Source organism: Sebastes umbrosus, chromosome 11 (genome assembly GCF_015220745.1).
Source record: "Sebastes umbrosus isolate fSebUmb1 chromosome 11, fSebUmb1.pri, whole genome shotgun sequence".
Taxonomy (NCBI): domain Eukaryota; kingdom Metazoa; phylum Chordata; class Actinopteri; order Perciformes; family Sebastidae; genus Sebastes; species Sebastes umbrosus.
Window position 1 is genome coordinate 22419154 of NC_051279.1, and position 22174 is coordinate 22441327.

At 40.2% G+C, this 22174-nt stretch overlaps 1 protein-coding gene across 1 annotated transcript in view; it reads left to right on the plus strand.

The window, feature by feature from the left end:
* cdkal1 (CDK5 regulatory subunit associated protein 1-like 1) overlaps positions 1 to 22174 on the plus strand; it is a 266485-nt gene that overhangs the window by 234131 nt on the left and 10180 nt on the right. Inside the window, exons 13-14 of the mRNA XM_037784259.1 lie at positions 7192 to 7275; positions 12271 to 12435. Of these exons, the coding sequence (XP_037640187.1) occupies positions 7192 to 7275; positions 12271 to 12435 (249 nt within the window). The remainder of the gene's footprint in view (positions 1 to 7191; positions 7276 to 12270; positions 12436 to 22174) is intronic.

Here is a 22174-nt window from a genome sequence, read left to right on the forward strand (position 1 = left end):
AGCTGTAAAAATGAGAACGTTTGTGACCCGACAGCCAAGTTGAGATCAGTTGAGGAAATACCAAGCACCGCCCACCAGCCGGACTTATAGAGGAATGCAACTTGCACTTGGTTTCAGGTTCGTGGATGGATTCTAGCTGGGTTAACATAACAAACATCAGGTTTTAAAATGTTCCCCCTCTCTCTGTCTCTATCAAAACACACCCGCTGCACTATCTGAGGTGTTTGGATAAATATGCCATGTGCCTTTCAAAGAGTACTTCATGACTCTGTAGTCCACTTGTCTTACTGGCAGGAGTGTTTGTGTCTAGGTTTAGTCAAAGCCGAAGGACTCGCAAACATCCTTTTTTTTCACTGTTTACATTCTGTTACCACTTAAATTCAACTGAAAGCTCAAAGCCATTAATTGCAGTATTTCCTTCCTTTTGTTCTCTTTAATTTATTCTTGTGTAATCCACATTTCAAATGCTTTGTATCAACCAACCATCATGATTTATTCTGAATCATTAGTCATTTGTATTTTATCAAACTTTTAAGTGGTCTCCAATAATTCAAACATCATTACTAATCTGACATCACAGATTGTCGGAGCCAGTCGTATCAGATTGTAAACCCAGCAGCGGTGGTTAACGTGGCTTTCCTTTCTTTAGTGCAGCCGGGTAGATGGTGAGTCACTCCACTGGCTGCCAAAGTACCCATTTCCTCAGACATATTAGACTGTAAACCTGATATCATTACACTCCTGCTAGGCTGAAAGTATTGGGAACAAAGATATTGGAACATAATGTGAAAGACAGGTGAGTGCACATGAACTTCAGCTGCTGCTGCTGATGCCTGAGCGTGAACATGAAATGATTGGTCTAGAAGGCATTTTAGAGGGCAAAGATCGGAAAACTACGCACAGACAATTGTTGTATTTAAAGAGTACATGGAGTAAGTCATTTTTTGAAAATGTTCTCCTTTTTTATTTAGCTTAAATATCTTATTTTTCAGTTTATTCTTTCTTTTAACCTTCCCTCACTTCCATCTGTCCATCCTGTCATCCTCTATGTCTACTTCGCTCTGTCTTCTTTCTCATGTTGTAACTGTATTACTCTGTGTAAAGTATTTATGTTCAGGCCTTGTTCCAAAAAGTTCATTTGTATAACTTTGATCCGTGTTGATTTTACATTCGTCCCCGCAAACATTTAACCAAAGCCACCCTTAATCCCCGCAGTCTTTGTGGCGAACACTGAAAAGTTTGAGTCTCTTTTACTTTGGTTTCGACTTTGAGGGTAAAAACAACACACCCAAACCAACAGGGGTGTTTTTTCTAACTCTTTCAAGACGCTTATTCAAAGAGAACCTCCAAAAGATCAGAGCATCTCTCTTTAGCCCTGCTAAATCACTCCCCGCAAAGATTGTTTAGCAGGCAACAAAACAAAATCTCTTTCTACAAGCGGCTACAGAAGGCTGCGTGTGTGTGTGTGCGGGTTTGTGCTGCTGATTATTTGATGTGATTTGTGAGCAAGAAGGCATATCATACTCCCCCATCCTTCTCTGTGTATGTGTGTTTGTGTGATACAGTAGAGTGAAAGTGTGAGTACAGGAATGATAGGAGTGGATAATGAGTTCAAGAAATAGATGAAGAAATAAAACTGAGTGGGTCAGAGTAAGAGAAAGTGATGCACACATGGTATACAGTAAGTATGGAGTTTAGCTTGGGTGTTGCATAAGCCTGCAAGCCAACTGCTTAACAGTGGGGGGTACGGTTCACACGCGGCTGTGTGTCGGTCGACCACTGTGGTAAACTGTACTAATGATGAAAAGCTGGAAACCGTTTGAGGGGGAAAGTTTTTCTGAAACAATCAGCACCATTCAGAAGAATGCAATCTAACACAAATAAAAGTACTTTGATGTAGACCGGCGAAAAATAGACACAAAACAGAGGACTCTGTTACAGCATCCAATGCAGGGTGCAATGTTAAAATTACATTTTGAAGTTTGGGACTCGTAGTTAATCGGAATATGCACTGCTGCATGTAAAGGGGAATATTTGGGCCATATTAATTTCCATTAGCCATATAAATATCTTATTAGGAGTATTGTCTTTTTTGGAATAAGGGGAAAAAAATTAATATTTTTTGCATGCAAACGTAGTCAATGACTACGTTTGCATGCACATTAATATTCCACTATTTTTCTGAATGGCAATATGATAATATTCCAAATTTGATAGAGGTCATGTAAACAGCATATTCCGTTTGGATATTCCGAATTGGGCCTTTTCCGAATGTATCATTTCCGATTAAGACACGTGGGATATGCTGATATTGTTCAGGTTTTAGGAGCATTCTTTGGACATGTATAGAGTGCATTTGGCATAAGCGTCTCAATTGGCGTCTTCACGGCAACACACAGCCCCACGGCCTCTTGCCTGTTTATGGCCAGCTCTGTGCATTTTACACAAACCAACTAGCCAACAGTTTGCAAGGCTGGGGTTGAGATGAATCCCCAAAATAGAATGTATACCAGAATATTTCACTAAGTTTAAAAGCACAGAATCCGTGTTCCATGAAAATGAATATTCCACTAATAGTCCCCTTTACATGCAACCGTGCATACTCCAATTAACATAAAACACCTCCATGACGTACATCCATACAGCTACGCTCTTTAAATAACTTAAAATCCCTCCTTTTACAACTGCGGTCGTGGTTGCTCCTGTGGTGAATCCTCGTGGTCACCGTTCTGCAAGTTTTGCAAAACTGTGGTCTGCAAGCATTTCTTTTTCAATGCTCCTTAAACCCGAATATACAGTATATCGGCATATTCCACGTCTTAATCGGAAAACGCTACATTCGGTTTAAGGCCTAATTCGGAATATCAAAACAAAATATGCTGTTATCCTGACCCTTATCAAATTCAGACTATTTTCATATTCTGAATAATAGTGGAATATCAGCATGCATGTAAATGCAGTCGATGATTGACTCTGACTGATTGGATAACATTTTATAAATCATTTCTTAATGTTTATATACTGCTTATAAATGCTAAACAGGGGGACTTTAAGTGTCCCACTGATTGTTGTTTTAAGTTATGTAGCCTAGTTATGACACAGAATAATTAAGTGTGTGCTGATTACATCTTTATAGCAAGATCTGAGAATACCTCCTGCCAATGAGAACCAAGTTTAACTCAGACTGGGCACCATCATCGCCGCTTTGATTGGTGTCACACTGTACATCCGTGGACACGTTGCATTATTAACTTGATTTATTGTCTGGAGTCAAATAAATAAATGTAAATAAAAAACTCTATATTATATCAGTATATATGGAATATCCCATCCTTACATAAGGATTTATTGCGAGCTTTAAAGATAGCGAGCAATAATGCACCACATTTTCAGAATAGGTTAAGAGAATGCAGTGTGTCCTCATTGTAGGCACATGCTGGGTGCTTGGCACTGTGGGTTTGGATCTGGCTGCCCTTGTATTAAGAACACAGTCATGCTAAAGGACATTTTTACTGTCTTTCTTTGTTCAGTATTGCCATACTGGCACCACAGTAGGTATATATTCAGCCTATTTAAAGTCTTCATTTGTTGTTTGTTTCCTTTGACACTGACTATTAGCTTCTTATATTAATCCCGTGCAACAGTCTGGCTGGTTAGAAACATAATCCAGTTCCATGGTATACAAAAAAAAAAAGGCCACATATGCAGCGAGTGATTTTTTTTTATGATGCTCGAGTGAATTGCTTCTTTATTTGTGACACAGACGGAAAATGTCGGATATAATTCAAATCCACAGTTCTCTCATTATCCTTGTTATGATGTGGATTAATTATCAATTAAACTCATGATCCCGCAAATCTGTAGTGGATCTGCTGTGTATCACGGGATGTTATTCTCTGGATGGTGAAGTAAATAAACGTCTCACTGTGCAAAGACAGACACATACGCGGCTTGTTTGGTATTCTGTGACGTCTCTCAATAGCTGGAGTAAATACAAATCTAAATGCAGACTCTCTCACATGCAGATATGCAAGCAAAAACCAGCAGTCACACGAAGCAAAGACCAACACATACGCTGCATACAAATACATACACACACACACAGCTCATGGTGTGGGGCACAGAAAGTGTGTGCAGCTCATGAACTTTTCATTTACTGGATTCACTATATTCTCATATGAGTCATTGGTGTATGCTGGGGTGTGTTCATGCATGATCATCCTCTTATTTCACAGTTCAATCAACACATTAGGATATACCTTAATCCCAGATCATTGCTCCTCGCTGGTTGTTTAGGGGTGGATTAGCTATTATTAAGTCGGGCAGATCCATACAAATTCACATCATACACATCTAGCTTTCAGTTCATACAGATCTGGTGCACAGTGTAAGACTGAAAACTAAATGAAAATTGGTTTTGGTAAGGTGGAGAGCTAAATGACTTGCTGATCACCCTGTACCCACATTTTCTGCGTGTTTGTTGTAGATCTAAATTGCGAGCGAGAATCTGTAAATAAATGTTTTTTCTCCAAAGAGAGGCAATAGATATGCTCCCGTATTTAGCACCTTTAAGTATTTTTAAACTGTTTTTTCTTAAATATATGTACAATTCTGTGAAATGAGTCTTCATTCATATGCTAAAGATTTTAGGCTCACAGCAGAGACATCTGTCTTCAATCCAAAGGAGCAAACAAAAGGCCCAAATCAAATGTTCGCCATCCAATAATAATGTTCAAAGGATATTTTTTTTCCAACCTCTTTTTCTGAAAATTGCTCTGTTTGCAGGAAACAGTGATTTATTTGGTCTCTTTTTAAGTCTGTCAGCATGTCTGTGCAGGTGCCGTCTGTGTTGGAACACACACACACACACACACACACACACACACACACACACGCACACAGTAAAATCAGTAAAAAAAAAAAAAGGGAGTTATAGTGGAAGGAAGAGAGGTATGAACAACAAAGAAAATGCCCCGAGATAGGAGAGAGGGATGGAAGTAAAATGATATGGACGGGAAGGAGGGAAGAAAAGAGCGCAGATGGGTGTCTGCGAAAATGGAAACACCCTGAGCAACGTGTCAGAGCCATGACTTCTAAGGCTCTGACATATTGCTAAGGAAATGATCAGTCAGCACAGTTTTACAGCGCAGGGCTCATCACTGACAGAGTACAAATGCAAATACTGCCCAGTGAGCCTGCAGGACACTCTGTTCCCAACGTTTTCAACTATATATGGCTGATATTTAAAATATTTATGCTCTGAATTACTGGCTTGGATCTAAACTTTCTGCGGTGGTTCCTTAAATGAAAAAACCCGGTCTCGCGGTTAGGCGTATAAATAGCACAACATTACACGCCATGAGGACGCATTTTAGCTGTTTTGCTTGTAATTTGTACGCCACTGTTGGCGAGTCATTTGTATGCCACGCAACAAAACTATGGTAACGTCCGCAGTTAGGTTTAGGCAACAAAACCACTTAGTTAGGTTTAGGAAAAAACATCATGGTTGGGCTTAAAATAATTACACAAACTAAGTGAAATATGTAAGGAAATAACGTAACATAACTACGGAAAATACGTCACAAACGTCACTCAACATACAACTTAACTTACAAAATAAAACACCAGCCTCGAACACCGGTCTCTTGGTTACAAGTTGTATTTGTTAGACCCATCCACCTCGCCACCCGCCCACCATAAGCAGTCTTTTTCGCTTTTTATTGTCATTAGCTCTGAGCGTAGCATATTTACGTGGATGCATTTACATTGAACTCAGTGCAAACTACATGCCGTACAAACGACACGTCAAAAGCAAAAAAAGGCGTTCTTATTGCACGCTAAATGCCTTGCGCATTATCGTGGCATTCATATGCCTTTTTGTGCGAACGGGCTGATTGACAAGATCATTGGCATGTTTTTATAAGCCAGGATGCCATGGCAAACTACACGTGATGTTTATTTAGGGAGCAGCAGATTTTAATGTGCTAAATACACCCAAGATGTTCATCAATCAGGACACTGATGCATTAGACCATGTTAACAACAAAGTATTGATTTTGTCCATCCACAGCAATGGAAAACGAAATGAATGTGGATCCAACCATGAAGCGCAGTCAAATATTTGTCAAACATGAGTTGTCAAGATACTTGTCCATGTAGGACAAATGAGAAAAGATATTTCCCTTTTCTGTCAAAGTCAATCTTTAGGTGATTTTATTCATGCCCGCAGTATTTGGAACAAAACTTATATTCTTTTTTTACCTTCTTTGAGTCAACAACATGCTTGTTGTACTCTCCGTCATTGTGTCCCATACAACATTTCTTGATTGGGAGGCCTTGTTGTAGTATTTGATTTTCTGATTTCCTGAATAGTCTGTTTTCTCTAAGCTTTTTAATTGTATCTGCCTTCCTCTAGCCTTGTGGAGGTTTTTTTTATTTATTTTTTTTATTCAGTTTTCTTTCTCAGCCAAAGCGCGAAAACTGAAGTGTCTCGGGAACCTTGAGATTGTAATTAAATGGTGAACTGCACTAACAGAAAATGTGAAAAAAACATGAAAGAGCAAAACTTTGATTGAATTGGGATCTTGCTGAATAGAAGCATATTGTATGACCGAGGCAGCTTGCTTCTGTTGAATTAAAACCAAAGAAGATACCCGGCCCTTATACACGGCCTGTGTATCAAAAGCAGTCAACTCATAGCCAGTGCTTATATATGGGCACTAGATACTCATGGATATCTACTGTACATAAGTTAATCATTTTACAAGTGATCTGTTTCAATATGCAATGAAACAAGGTGTTTCTGTCAGCAGTCATAGAAAAAGAATATTTATGCAAAATGTATGCACCCTTTCTGACTCACAAGCGCATCAATGGCAAGAAAAAAGTCACTTTTGACTGATGTAATCCGACTAAACCAACCAGAAACAGATGCAGAGATACAAAAGAGAGTAGAGAAGAGACAGAGAAATGATTGCCAGGGATATTTATCCTTTTTGTTTTGCTTAGGTTATGGTCATCAGCATATGGCTGAGGACATGCACACACACGCATACAGATGGCCACGTCTATAGATGAAAACTCATTTGCACATATGCCGCTTGAAGGGCTGATGTTTCATTAGTCAACGAACTTGTTTGTGTTTGATATTTGTTGTCTTAGAAAATGTTTTCTCTCTCACCCTCTGTGTAGGTAGGAGAGAGGCAACATGTGTTGGTGACAGAGGAGTCGTTTGATGCCCAATACTACGTGTCTCACAACAAGTTCTACGAACAGGTAAGATCATTGTTTAAATTCTTTAATAAATGATTCCGGTGCATACTCCATAGGGCATATGTGTCTTACCAGCACATTTTTACTTTATGGGTTATATAGCACATTGACAGCCTCAACTCGTGCCATTTTTTCCGACGGCCCATTATTTCAAAACCACAATAGTTTGAAAAATGTCCAATTGGACCAAATGCCCATTTGTCTGACAGCCTGTTATCCCGAAAAAACAAATGTCCATTTCTCCGAAGGCCTATTGCTCCGAAAATACAACAAACAGAAGCACATGGCTAATTATTATGCAGAATGATGTCACTGGACCTTCCCGACCTTACTCTGCCTCTGATTGGCTTACCCTGATATTCATACCCTAACTCTAACCAATCTCACTCCTCATGCCTAAACCTAACCAACCCAACCAATCTAGGCAACAAGTACTAGCCAGACTGTCTGTCTGTTATCAGATATTGTTAGCGCGGTAATCTTAAAAGGTTAAAGACAGATTTTAACATGGGTCAAGGATAATGCTGAGGGAACATGGGGCTTACCCCCAGATCACAGCAAATTAAAGTATACTAATTAATTTAGATATTTTCCAAAGTAGAAGTCCCTAGAAGTGTATGATTCAAATTTTTCCCCATGGTCTAGTGTTAAAAAAGTTAACAAAAATTGCAATAAATCGTAATATTGAATCACAATACTTATAAAAATTGCATTACATATCGAATCAGCTCCCAGGTATTGTTGTAGTATCGAATCAGGAGATAGGTGTATCGTCCGATTCTTAGTTGCAGGTGATTATACACTAATTAAAACATAGTTATTAATATTATATTCCATTTCTGCAAATAGATCTCTGGAAATGCTACACACTGTTCCTTTAACTTAAAGAGATAATGATAATTAGTATTTTATTATTTGTTATCCAACATTTGGTGATCAAACTTATAATCAAACTAAATTGCACTGGCTGATATGGACATGAGCATCTGCTGGACGATTCAGCACGCTGGATGTTTGTTGACACTGTTGCGTCGGACGGATCCTAAAATAGTTTAGAAACCATCAAAAAACATACAGTGAAGAAGCAGTAAATTAATCTGTGTTTGATGAAAAATGTTTGCCGTATGTGAAGCTAATCCAACCCTCCCTCATTTTCACACTTAGTAAATCAGGTCAGAAGCTTTGCTTTGCATGTCACAGAGTACTCACAGCAGGTGTCAGAAGCTTAAGCTTGTATTGACTAAAGTAGGTTAGCTATAACATCACACGTACTCACAAATACACACACACACACACACCCTGCGGTGGTCATGAGAGCATTTGGCGGCTGATAGCGGCAGTACTTTTTGCTTTTTTTTTTTAACTGTACTAACATTAAGGTCAGCCCTAAAGACATGAACATTCCATCCTACACACACACACATACAGCTGTTCACACACACACACACATCTGCATGGCTTCAAAGACCCTCTCTCAACCTGTGAAAAATTCACTTTAAAACATCTTCAAATAAATCAATTTCTTCCTGCTTTAACCATCATCAGAAACATGTTTGAAGTTATGCTTTTTATTAGCAGGGAGGGCAGGAGATGGTAATAATTTTTCCTCCCTTCCACTTTCCTCTCCTCCCCGCCTCTCCTCCTCCTTTGCACCTCCTTCTGCAGGCTATAAACTTAAGTTACAAGTGTCACTCGGTTCATGTGTGTGCTGCGGAGTGCACACTCCTTCATGCATGTGTGCATTTGTGCATATGCAGGCATGTGTGTCAGTCGACTGTACTCGAGAGGAAAGCACGTTGACATGTTTGATGTTTTCCCTCCCCCTCTTTTTTTTTGGGACATTAAGTATTTGGCATGTACTCCTAAATCACACTCTGACTTGAAAAAAAGAACATGAAAACACTATGTACCAATATGTTCCTGAATCTGTTCCCCCAAGGGATACACCCCCGTATCATGTATACTGTACGTCTACGTCCGCAGGACACACAGACACATGCAGTACAACACGCATGGGGTTGTACACACATTTATAGAGGTCTGACTCACATTGCGAGTTGTAGTTTGAGAACTTCCTGTCATTTTTTCCTCACTTCTTGTGTACATATACTGTATATATGATTATTCTAAGAACTCAATATTTATTTTTGGTGCAATAATCTAATCACACTTGAAACTTGAAGGTTAAACTTCACTGTGCATCTCTCTGGATAACAGCAACCCAAAGATTTAATAATAAAAAAAGTAAGAAAATGGAGAAAGAGAAAAGCAAACAGAGCAGCTCAGTAGGGAGTATCAGGGTGGTTGAGAGAGAAATACGGGGAACTCAAGCATCAGGAAAGAAGTGAAAAGAATAGTGGGAGCAGAAGAAAAGGGACCGGTGGAGGTGGAGGTGGAGGTGGAGAGGGGGATGCGTGGGTGAGTGGAGGGAAGTGGGGAATAAGGTAGGGAGAGGTGTGAGTGTGAACAAATGGCCTAGTTTCACTTTTACACCATCAGATGGATATGTATCCTGACGGGTATAATAGGCACCCAACCCACCTGTGTGTGTGTGTCTGTGTGTGTGTGTGTGTGTGTGTGTGTGTGTGTCTGTGTCTGTTAGTGGCTGAGAGAGGAAGTAGGAGGGGGGGTTTCCAATGAAATCGGACAAGCTCTTTCATCATTTAATCACCCTGTAATGGGCCTCAAATGACCCTCACCTACACACACTCTCACACACACCTTCCTCCCCCACAGCCCTGCTGTTCTACCTCTCTGCTCTCAGCCTGGCTACCTACACACACACACGTACACACGTACACACACACACACACACACCCTCACAGTGGTCAGAGTGTCGAGCAGCAGGTGTGTTGATTAGGCAGGTGTGGCGCTGGCTGTGTGTCTGTCGGGCCTGTTCTCTATCTCCTATCATATTCCACCAGCTGGATAAAGAGTGACAGATTAACACTGAGCCAGGCTTACTCCTGCCATCACAGCAGCAACCCTCCCTCCACCAGTTCACGTGCTATTTCTCTGCCCAGTCAGTAGCTCAGCCCCGCAGAGTCGTGTAATGGTTAGACAGACCACCAGATGATCTGAGTCAGCATGCAACCAGCCTGCCTGAAGTGTACTTGGGCAAGACATTGAATCCTCAGCAGCTCTGAGGCTGCTGTTTCTGCTGACCCTAGGTTAAATAAATCATCACATTATTATCATCATTAATTACCCGGACTGGGACGATACGCCTATCTCTGAAGTCTTTACTATCACAATACTTGGGTGCCGATTCGATATGTATTGTGATTTTTAAGTATTGCAATTCGATGGTACACTTAGATATTACCACTCGACTAGGGGAAAAGTTGAATCATACGCTTCTAAGGAGTTAATTAATACAGTAAAAATGTTTGATTTTCAGAATGTATGTAGTCAGAGATGTTCTAAAGTCAAATACTGTATATCAGTCATTGTCAGGCATTATTATTTTTTATTTTTTTTCAGTAACCCAAAAATCAAAGAATAAAGACATTTTGGTAGTGGTACTTTCTTTTTGATGTATAAGGGACATGTAACATGTTTTATACTTCTGGTGAATACAATCCAATCAATCTTTCCATATATTTATTTTGTATATACAGTTCCCTTTGACCCCAATGTCAGTATACGGGTGCTCTACAGTTGAAGCGTCGGCAGATTTGACCACAGAGATGCGAGTGACTGCTGGCTTGACCGCACGTTACCACGATACAATAACGTTTCCTGTCCATGACAGAGTTAGCATGCAGCCTTTCTTGCAATGTGTGAAATCCAAAATGTTTCCATACTTTACTGTATGTGTAGTGTTTACCACTTTGGATTTAAAATGAGAGGGTGCAGGTCGTATCCACGCAGACCCTCCGCCAATTTCTGCTCTCTCAGTTCGGCTCACTGTGGTTTGTTTTGGTTTTGGTAATTGACGGATTCGGAACAATGTGACGTCACGTTACTCAAACTACAACAATAAAAGCGGTAACTTCCTTCTACCTCCGAATAAGACTCAAATGAAGCAATCATATCGGTTCTGGCATTAAAAAAAAAAAATCACTGTACATAGGTGAAGCACATTGTCTTTAAATTAAAATATAAAAAGAAATTGACAGTGCAGTGTCAAACAGTTTTCCATACATGCTCAGCAGTGTTCAAATCATAAGGTGATCACTCATATCCAGGGAGCCTTTTTCTTCCACTTGGGAAATAGAAGAAAGCATAGGATGTTATGAAAGAAAGCCTTTACTTTAGTTGTGACTACAGTTTTAAATCCCACCAATAATCACAACACCAATCTTTCTATTTACAACAGAGATTGAATCTGAAGCCAGAGCGGGCGGAAAGAAGTAAATCAGTATTCTAACAGCAGCGAACAGCATACATCATTGTCTGTCTGTCAGCTTTGTGGTTTAGTTTGAAGACTGTTTTGAAAGGAATAGCATTAGCATATGATCTTTATTTACAGGGGTAAGTCATTAAGAACAAATTCCATTTCACACTAGGCCGTAATTACAACTCTTTGTTTTCTCTCCCTTCCTGCTGTGATCAGCCGAGATTTATAGTTGCCATGGTGAAATAATAAGACAAACCAGCAAATCCCAGTGGTTTATCTCACAGCTGTTGCCGTAGTTTTTGACCTTGAGGGCTTCCATAAATGGAACTGAAAAACACTCAGCCCTGTGTTTTTTTGGTAAGCAGGCAGGGACTAGCTAAATAACAATGTGGAGGAGGATTTGGGAAAACAGTTTTGAGCAGCAGTTAATTAAATAAAAAGAAATAAACCAGGACACATTTGGAATGTTTACGTTTACAACTGTGAAATGGTCTACAGGTCTGCCTTTCTGGATGAATAACTCTCATCTCTGGCCACTAAAATACAGTCACTGCTACAATGAATGAAATGTTGAATAATGATTAATTGTGGGGTTTTTTAAGGGTTTTAAAATGTGCAGTGACATCAGTTCTGATGTGTGGCTCCTGTGTTTGCAGGTGCTGGTGCCTATGAGGGCTGAGTTCAAAGGGAAGATGATTGAGGTGGACATCTACGAGGCAGGGAAACACTTCCTGAAAGGCCGACTAGTAGAAGACAGTAAACCCTTCACTCCCTCCATTGCTGCACCACTTCAGAAAGGAGAGGTGTCTGGCATGATGCAGGTAAACACACAAATACATGCACACCCGCATACATACTTACTTTTTTCAACTGCAAATTATGCAGTTCGTCACCATCTGTTTTATCTAATAAGATAGTTTTCACTCTGTTCATCTCAGAGTTTTCATTCACATATTTTGAGGTGAGAGGTCAAGGGGGCAGTTTTTCCTCACCAAAATTTAGTGTAACTTTGGAGCGTTATTTAGCGGTCTTGCCTACAAGCCATCATTGATTCCTTAGGTTTTCTACTTTCATTTGATACCAGTATCTTCACTCTAGCTTTAAGACTGGGCCTGCTACAACCTCTGAAAGACAGAATAGCGACCGTCTGATTTTTAAGAGGTTAATAGTTTATATCATAAAAGACAGATACTTGACATCCATGTATCAATACAATATTGCCACGCAAAATATCGTGATACTATGATCTATCGATGTATGTGAGTTTAGTGTAACTGGTTTTAAAATACAAATATACATTTTTCATGAATTTGTATTGAACTATTGAATCAGAAGTGCCCCAGAAAATAATGTCACACCAACAAGAGTTAGCATGGGCAGCAGAGGACGTTTTTTGGCCAGTCCTAGCAGGATGGATTTTTCACTGATACGATACGAATTGGGTATTGTTAACCTTGGTTCCTAAGTCAGTGTTATCCATTTAAATTTGGTATTTACCACAACACTTTATGGGCACATAAAGAAAAAAGCTTATGACTTCAGGTATTGTCTTCAGTCAGAGGGATTTAGGGTCCAGTGTGCTTTGGAAGTCGCTTGAGTTGCTAGCGTTAGCATTATTCACCTTTGGTTGGTTGTTACTCTCCATAACTTAACAGTCAATGCCCAAATCCCAAGCTCACTGACTCGTTTCAGTTCAATTTCACACTGAATTTTGTTAGCATCTGTGGTTGTCTATCAATATAGCCACATGTCTGGCTCTTGTATCAATTTGTTACACCTCTAATATTAAGGGAATTAGTGAAGAGTTCAGTGCAGGCTATATTTAGCAACTTTAAATCAGTGCACATGTTTCTACCAGATGTGTACTCGTCTTTTTCAGGACCTATCCTACATCTGTCGAGCTTTCGCTGTGTGTTCTTTTCCTTATCAAAACTATAAAAGTTGTGTTTACAACAGGCTATTCAAATTTTGTTCAGTCAGCAAATGAATAAGGTGCGTGTGTGTGTGTGTGTGTGTGTGTGTGTCCACATTTTTAATCCATTCTCGCTTCTGCAGTTTGTGGAAAAGCCCCAGTGTATCAGGCGTGAGATAAGTAATTTAAGATAAGCTGTGGCTGGCTAAACTGTCCTCTGTCTTCCTTTACACCACACACACACACACACACACACACACATACACACACAGACGGGCACACGCGCGCACACACACAAACACCATGTTAATGTATCTGTTTCACTGCATGTTATTTTTCACTCTGACTAGCTGTAGCTTATAGCTCAGGACATGGAGCCACAGAGCAGAATATGATACACTTTCTAATTTCACACTCCATCAGCCTTTACTGCCAGACAGAGAGGGAGGGGAAGAAAGGAACAGACAGAGACATGAGAGAGAGAGAGAGGGGGACACTGATGAAGAGGAAAGCAAGCAGAGAGAGAGAGAAATGGATGGCAGAGAATGAGATAAAATGAAAGAAAGGAGAAAGGTTTCACAGCAAGCCAAGCGACACGTCACTCCGCAATGAAAAGTTCAGCAGCGGGGACTAGACCTTGTAAAACTAGTTGCCTCATAAAGTCTGCAGCCCATCCAACACACACACTTACAATCGTTTCCCCCACTTACTTTCACCCATACTCACACTCTTTCGACGTTCTTCGACAGTCTTACACAACACGCCAGGGCCTTAACATTTCTAGGGTTGTAACAACGTGCGCACACTCTTGCACATAGGAGACACACGCAAGTCACACTCTTCATACGGTTATTAACACGATGTTTCTCACACACTTTGTCTGGTACTTATACTGTAAATACCTTTGTCTGGGTAGTTCCTTATGCCAGGAGGAAAATGGAGGTGAAGTCATCATCTTCATCCTCAATGTGCTGTCGAAGAGAGTTCATGCAGAGATCTAGAGTTTGACAAAGAGGGAGAAAAGAGTGTCACTTTTTTTTTTTTAGAATGATAATAGATGAAGAGGAAACATAATTACTTTGTGTCTGTTTTACACCGTGTGAATATTTTAACAATTTCAAGGTCCAGTTTGTAGGATCTTGCGGTATCTAGCGGTGAGGAGATTGCAACCAACAGAAGCTTCTCCCATGTGCCAAGCGTGTTGGAGAGCTACAGCGGCCGACGCAAAAATACGAATGGCCCTCTCTAGAGCCACATGAGGCAGAGCCCGTGCATAGAGTATGTGGGATGTGAGTGGTGAAGCAAGAGAGAGAGAGCGGCGGCGACGGCAGAGAGTAACGTTATCGACTCCGGCCCAAACAGGAAAAGTTAACAGTGTTTGGTTTGTCCATTCTGGGCTACTGTTGAAACATGGCGGTGCAACATGGCGGTGCGGAAGAAGAGAAGCGCCAAAGCGAGTTTATACAGTATGTGTGTTGAGGTCGGAAACGGGAATAGAAGATGCCAGCCTTCACTTTGAAAAAGACGGTCAAACTAGCCCCCACGTGGTTTCGCGGTGCGTGTATATACTAGGCATTACGGTAAGAGCGTGTAAGAACTGATTTCAAAATAAAAGTGACCTTCTGGTGAATGTCAGAAATAAATAAATACAAATAAATAAAAGGTGAATGAATATTAAATAATAAATAAAATGAATGATAATTAAAAAAAAAAAATCCACCTCCCCCAAAAACTGTATTTCAGAGAAAAAAAATATTTCAATTAAGTGAATAATTAGTCAAACTTAATAAGAATACATTTCAAACACCAATCTGACTTCAGTACGACATTACACCACCTCAGAGTGTTCAGATTAGTTTGCTAGAATAATCACGCTAGTATGATCGTACGCATTAAAGGGTTAAATCAAACAGTTATATCATTTTAGAGACTATATGAAAATAATCAAGATATATATTGTATATCGCGATATTGCCTAAAAATATCAATATTATGTAAAAGCCATATCGCCCAGCCCTACAGTAGTGTATCTGGATTTGGAAAAAAAAAAAAAAAATTAATACTTGTCTCTGCTGTCCGAGGCATATTGGCAATTAACATATTGTTATATTAAGTGATCTCCAGTGATGCTGCTGATGATCTGTAATCCATAGTCCTTGACCAGCATTGTCGGCTCTTAATGACACCGGAGTGGCACTGGAGCACAGTGCTAATAGATAAGTGACCTAATGGCTTGGAAACACAGCATTATCTGCAAGCTACACACACACGCAGACACACTTAAAGCACGGCCCTCTGGTATGTTGTGATATCCTCGACAGTCGTGTGTCCAGTATCTGTATTTGCAGTTATTATTATTATTATTATTATATGTGAACAGCTCTGATTGAAAATATTCATGCACACACATGCATTCATTACAGTCTGGCACTGGAATATCCATGTATGCACGCATATGTAAGGATATGCACTTGTATGCACACACACACACACACACACACACACACACACACACTGGTGGCTAGCCTATACATATTTAAGACCATCTATTTTCTATGAGTCTCTGCGTGAGTCCACCGCACACTGAGCGGAGTGTGTGTGTGTGAGATGAATGAATGATTAGGGAAAGGCAGATAGATGCTCACCCCCATGTCTTGCAGCAGAGTCTATAATTACAGGCTTTTGGCAGAGAGCGAGAGGAAAAAACAGAAGAATAAAGGACCAGGGAGGAGAGAGATTGCAGTGATGAGGTGCATGATAGCTGAGTAGCTGATAGAAGGGACGGAGTCTAGGCTTTTGTCGTTTCATCTAAGATGCAGAGGAGCGTTTTAAGAGAAAGTGAGAAAAAGAGAGTGGTAGATAAGTGGGTGATTGGTTAGGCAGAGGAACCCACTAAGGTCTGTAATGTCCATTTGTCGGAAAAAGGGAACAAAGTGAGAGATCTATCATTTCTGAGATGGAGAAAGAGAGAGAGAGAGATGATTGCACACCAGCCAGCAGGATGTGTGTGTGGGAATGAAGCAATATGGCCGGATGGATGGATTTATAGAAGAGTGACACGTTGATGGCTGCTGGAAGGATGGACCTGAAAGTGGACAGATAGATATGGATGCATGGATGTGAGGCTTCGATGATGGCTTAGATGCACACAACTGATGGATGAGCAGATGAATAGATGCATGGATGTGTGAATATATAGACAGGTACAGGAATTATGGATGGATGGATGAGTAGTGACCGAGGAAATGGATTCATCGTGATCTAATGGCACACTGCTCTTTGTCCTTGTGCAGCCCAACATTCATTCCTTTGTCCGGGGGGTGACATGTTCATTAAAAGGCTTTGGGGTGTTTTTTTTGCCATTCCATTCCATGAAACAAGACCTAGGTTTTAGAGGGAGAGAAATTTGCTTTTATTGACATGAATGACATCTCTTCTTCTAGTTTTGTCTTTCTTAGTCTCTCTCTCTCTTTCTCTCTCCATCTGTCAGCCATTCATTCACAGAAACAGCACTTTCCGCAGAAGGGGAAGGACAGTAATGAGTCTTTTAGTGGGACACAATAGCAGAGAAAGCACTCAACAGCACGGTGGAGGAAAGAAAAAGAGAAAGTATCTTCACCAGTCCTCATCCTCAGATGAAATTAAATGATAGAGGAAAGAGGAGGGTGTGTGTGTGTGTGTGTGTGTGTGTGTGTGTGTGTGTGTGAGTGAGTGAGAGAGGCCAAAAAATGAAACAAGAGTGAAAGAGAGAGAGCAAGGTAGACGGAGAGATCAGGAGACAGAAAAGCAGCTTGAGTGCCACCCAATAATCAGTTCTTTTCACGGCATACTTTCTCAAGGAGACCGAGAGAATAGGAGAGAGAGAAGAAAACGGCTCTGCTCCTTCCACTAGACAACAAATTGACAGTTGGTATGAAAAGCAGAATAGAAAAAAAGGAGAGAGCTGAGAGAGGGAATACGAGCAGTGAACAATGTCCCTCCATGACCACAAATTGACAGAAAAACAAAAAAATGGAGGTGAATCTCAGCTGGAGTATTAAATTTCTTTTTCCTCTTCTATGTGGCTGGTGTTCTTGGTTTTCCCAGCTTTCCTTGTGTCTTTCCTTCTTTTTCTTTATATCTTCATTTGTTTCTTTCAGTGTTTTTCTTTCTATTTGTGTTAGGGCTGCACAATGAATCAGATATTTATCACGATCACAATTTTGGCTTCTCACAATTTCATGAACATGATGAACTGCGATAGTGACATTTAAAATGCGTGCTCCACTCACAGAAAACTCTGCGGCATAAATCAAGCGCTTCCTAAACTAACAGCTAGACATGAACTGTCAATCAACCGCCTATCAGCCGATTGAAGCTGGACGTTTTCAGCAGTCTCATATTCATACAGTATATCCAAGTTTTTGCCGGTCACACACACATGTGCAGCCGCCACATGATGGTTTTACGTCGGCACACAGCGGCACTGTCAGTAACGTCACACACACAACATATTTTTGTCGTGGAAGTTCATCAGTGTGAGTGAAGGAGACATAAAGCTGCAATTTATAACAACTGCTGGTTCAAAATAAGCTGTGGAGGAACAACTTTAAAAACATCTGGAACAACTAACTTAATCAGAAACTTATTATATTGTAATTCATTCCCACGATGCTGCTCAGAGTAATCACAATGACCGGCTCGTCTGCCGACAGCAGAGAGCACATTATGGTGAGTTCAAGCTCTACCGAGTAAAAATGAGTATTGGGCGATGGCAAATTATTACTGTATCAGGATGCATTCAAATGTAATCTTTTAAAATTTAGTTTTTGGCAAGAAACTTGAAGAAATACAGTTATTAAAAGGAGATGTTTTCACAGCAATATAAAATAGATAATAGAGAGAGAAATATGACCTGTTTAACTTCCTAACACTAGCTCTAAGCAGATTATAAGACATAATAAAAACTACTAATGCCAAGATTTTTTTTAATCAAAGCAAATATTTCATTAAAAATGCAATAACGTATTTCTTAATCATTTGAATTATGCAAATAACCACTATAGAGGACAATAACAATGTAAAAGCATCACGTTTAGAATTTCTGACGGTTGGAATTTGGCACAACATGGAAGGGAAAGCAGCGCTCTGTTCATTTAAATATGAAATTGCAATAAAAATATTTTGCCCCTTAAATCGATGCATAATCGTGTTATTAATCGTGACCTCAATATTTATCAAAAATAATCATGATTATCAATTTGGACCTTTATCGTGCAGCCCTAAATTGTGTCTTATTTCATCATTTCGCTTACTACTTTTCTTTCTTTTACCTCTCGCTCCTTTGACCTCACAATTCTGTATTAATCAGTTCATCCATCTCATGTGTGTGTGTGTGTATTTTACTTGTTTGGCGTGAATGGTTGGCAAGAAATATAATATAAAAACACACACCGCGTGGATGTGGTCAATTTAGAATAGTTGTATATTCTAGTCCAGGCTGAGAGGATTGGGATTGCTGGTATTTTGCATCATAATGCTTACAGAACATAGACACAGACACACACTAACAAACACTACAGGTTCATTGCTAAAACAAAGCTTATACACATACACACACAGAGACTCTTGTACACACACATTTATGTACACATATACACCGACGCACATTCCCCCCTGGTGTGCATGGCAGACTCCTACTAGCCGCAGGCTATATGAGACACAGTACGCACATAATCACCATGTAGACAAAACGCACACGCGCCCAACACAAACATAAACTCGCACACACACACACACACACACACACACACGCATAACACTAGAACAAAAATCTGTATTTCACCCCAAACAATTGAACCGCTCCGTGTTGACATGCAACTGTTATGGATTGTTGCTTTGATGTTGCGTTATGCACACATCATGTTGTCATCTGTATTGTCAGGAAAAGAACAAAAAAAATCAAAGATTAGGCTGTCTTTTCTGGTCGGGATACAGTTAATCCTCTCAAATCTATCTTTTTTTAATGTATTATTTAAAATGTCAAAGGGTTTTGCTTGGCCTTTGCATGACTTTGTTTACTCGAGTAGCAAATAATTTGTTTTGCCTTCAAAACAGCAGGCGTAGCTATTTAAAGCATTTCATTTAGCATGTCAAATTGTATTACATGGCCTGCGCTTTGTGTTTACTTGAAGAACCAAAGTCACAGTAACAAAGTAATAAATGTTAAGCCATCAGTCTATATTCAGTATTCTTACCTAACTTGTCAAATGGCATTACGCAGCCCCCATTCTGTTTTGCTTATTTAAAATGTCAGATGGTTTAAAATGCCCCTTGCTCTGAGTTTGCTTTTAAAACCACAGATGGAAGATGTAAATAACAAAGCACTTAGCTAAAAAACTGAAAAAAAAATGTTTAGTTATCCTTGTTTTTTGGCTTTTTCCTTCCATGTTATCCTAAAAATAGTCTTTCCCCAGAATGGGCCTTGTAAACAAACCCCTGAGCAAAGTTCTTCAGCAGATGAGTCACCCATGGCTTTGTATTTTATTTCAAATTGTAGCCTCCACTTGAGTCTCAACATGCTGTCTCAACAGAATTGCAGCTGCAGTTTTGTTGAAGTATGTCTCAGCAGTTAATTCTTGTTATTGAAATAGTATCTGATTGAGAGAGAAGATAATCTTAATATGTGACCCATGCCCTTCAAAACGGAGCTATTCTAACATTACTAATTATCTGTGAAGTGGCCTTTTTCAAGTAACCTATGCTGTTAGGTTACCTTTTAGCAGAACCACATGACAGGAGCAGCCCTGCTAACCCTTCAGACATACACGTGAGACGAGCATAAAAGTTAAAATATTCGTAACTTTTCAGCACCAGGCGCGGAGTCGCAATGCTCGTCAATTTCAAACTTGGACAGGTAGCCAATCAAACCAAGCAAGGCGGGCTTTACTACTCTACAAGTTCCTTCCTCTTGTTTCGATGCCGGTAGATGTGGCCAGAGAGAGACAGGGAGAGAGAGCACATTTTCACGTTAATCACATTTGATCGCCCGTTTGCAAGCTCACAGCTCCTCTCCACAGGCGCACACCACTGTTCTGACCGACCTGCTTTGCCAAGGCGTTTTTGAAATGGCTGCACTTCTCGTCTTGAATGAGAGAAGATGTGTTATTTGAGTTACCTCTTAGGCTTTCCCTGCTCTAATGTGTGGCTGAATGAGGCCCACCTCTAGAGGTTCAGTGGAAGTTCTGGTCTCCCATTACCCCCAAAGTCAACAGTTTAATATAGGCTTTTACTTTGCAACATTTCTCACCAATCTTTAATCATCGCTAATGGTATCCACAACAATAGGCTCCAGGAATGCTCGTCTTGGCTCACTTAAATTTGTTTCAGTGTTGAGATCCACCTGAGAAATGTAATCTGCCCTCAATAATCCCAGGCTCAGGGAAACACCCTGCTACTTAATCATCGGAGACGCATTTACCTTGAATGACTCCCAAGACACAGATTGTTGGTAAAGTGCTTTAAACGGCAAGTTGCTTAATGTAATGGTGTATTGTATAACGTCAAATTAAATCTGAAATATGTCCTTGGTTGTATAACAACCACCTCAGGCCTCTTACCTTCTTTGCTTGCAGGAGAAGACAATACGACTTAGGTAACAGGAGACATGTTTTCCCTGTGGGAAGAGTAATTGGTATACTGCAGCGTCACATTTACTTGTAGTCTGACTTGTGTGTTTAAGTAAAGTAGATAGTAGGCTTTCATGCCTTCTCTATATCACACTGGCCTTTCATGTATATGTGGGTGTGTGTATCTGCACATGTTATGTCCCTGTGTTAAGTTACTGTGACTGTAAACCTATTTGTGAGGAAACAACTTTATACATCTTTTTGTATGTTAATGCGTATAAAGGATACTTGTTTACGTCTATGTGAGTCAGGTGTATAATGTAAGCACAGTATACACAAAAATATACGCAAAGCGAGCAATGGCATAAGCTGACAGGAAGTAAACATGGACCCAAGCTGTTGCCTAGCAATGCAATTCCATTGAAACGGTTCTATAGAAAGCAACTGACAATCAACTGGGTGGTGCTGCTGGTTTGGTGATGCTCTGGTGCGTTTCCCAGATGGCTTTAGAGGAAGCAGTGAGTGAGCAGAGACACTGGTGTCTTTAATGATGTTTAGGGTTTTTCTTATGCAGTAGGTAACATCCAATAGGTTTTGTTAAGTGAAGACAGGTCTGTCCTGGTCCTAATTTTGGATGCCACTATCATGGTGTTTTTATGATCCTGCCTGAATGTTCTCAACAGTACAGTGATTGGAGTTGGTTAGGGCTTTTAGAGTCGGTACTAAATCTTTTGAGAAGGATCGGGAAGCGTCTTTGGAGCGCTTTGCCGAGAATGCAGGCGATAATGGCCTTGAATGTCAATTAAAGGCACTGTATGTTGTGATGGGCATATCTTTTTGTGTGTCAATAGGCGTTTTCGGACCAAACAGTTCTGGGGACTCCCTGAGAGGAACTGCCTACTTGGGAGCTCCCCTGAGAACTACACACTTTTAAGGGGCTTTTTTCTGTTTGCATTCACTCCGCCAATAGGAATGCTGAAGTGGCATTAGGTGGCCGGCACCTCTTACATACTGGACACATCGGCAAGTGGCTAGTTTGCT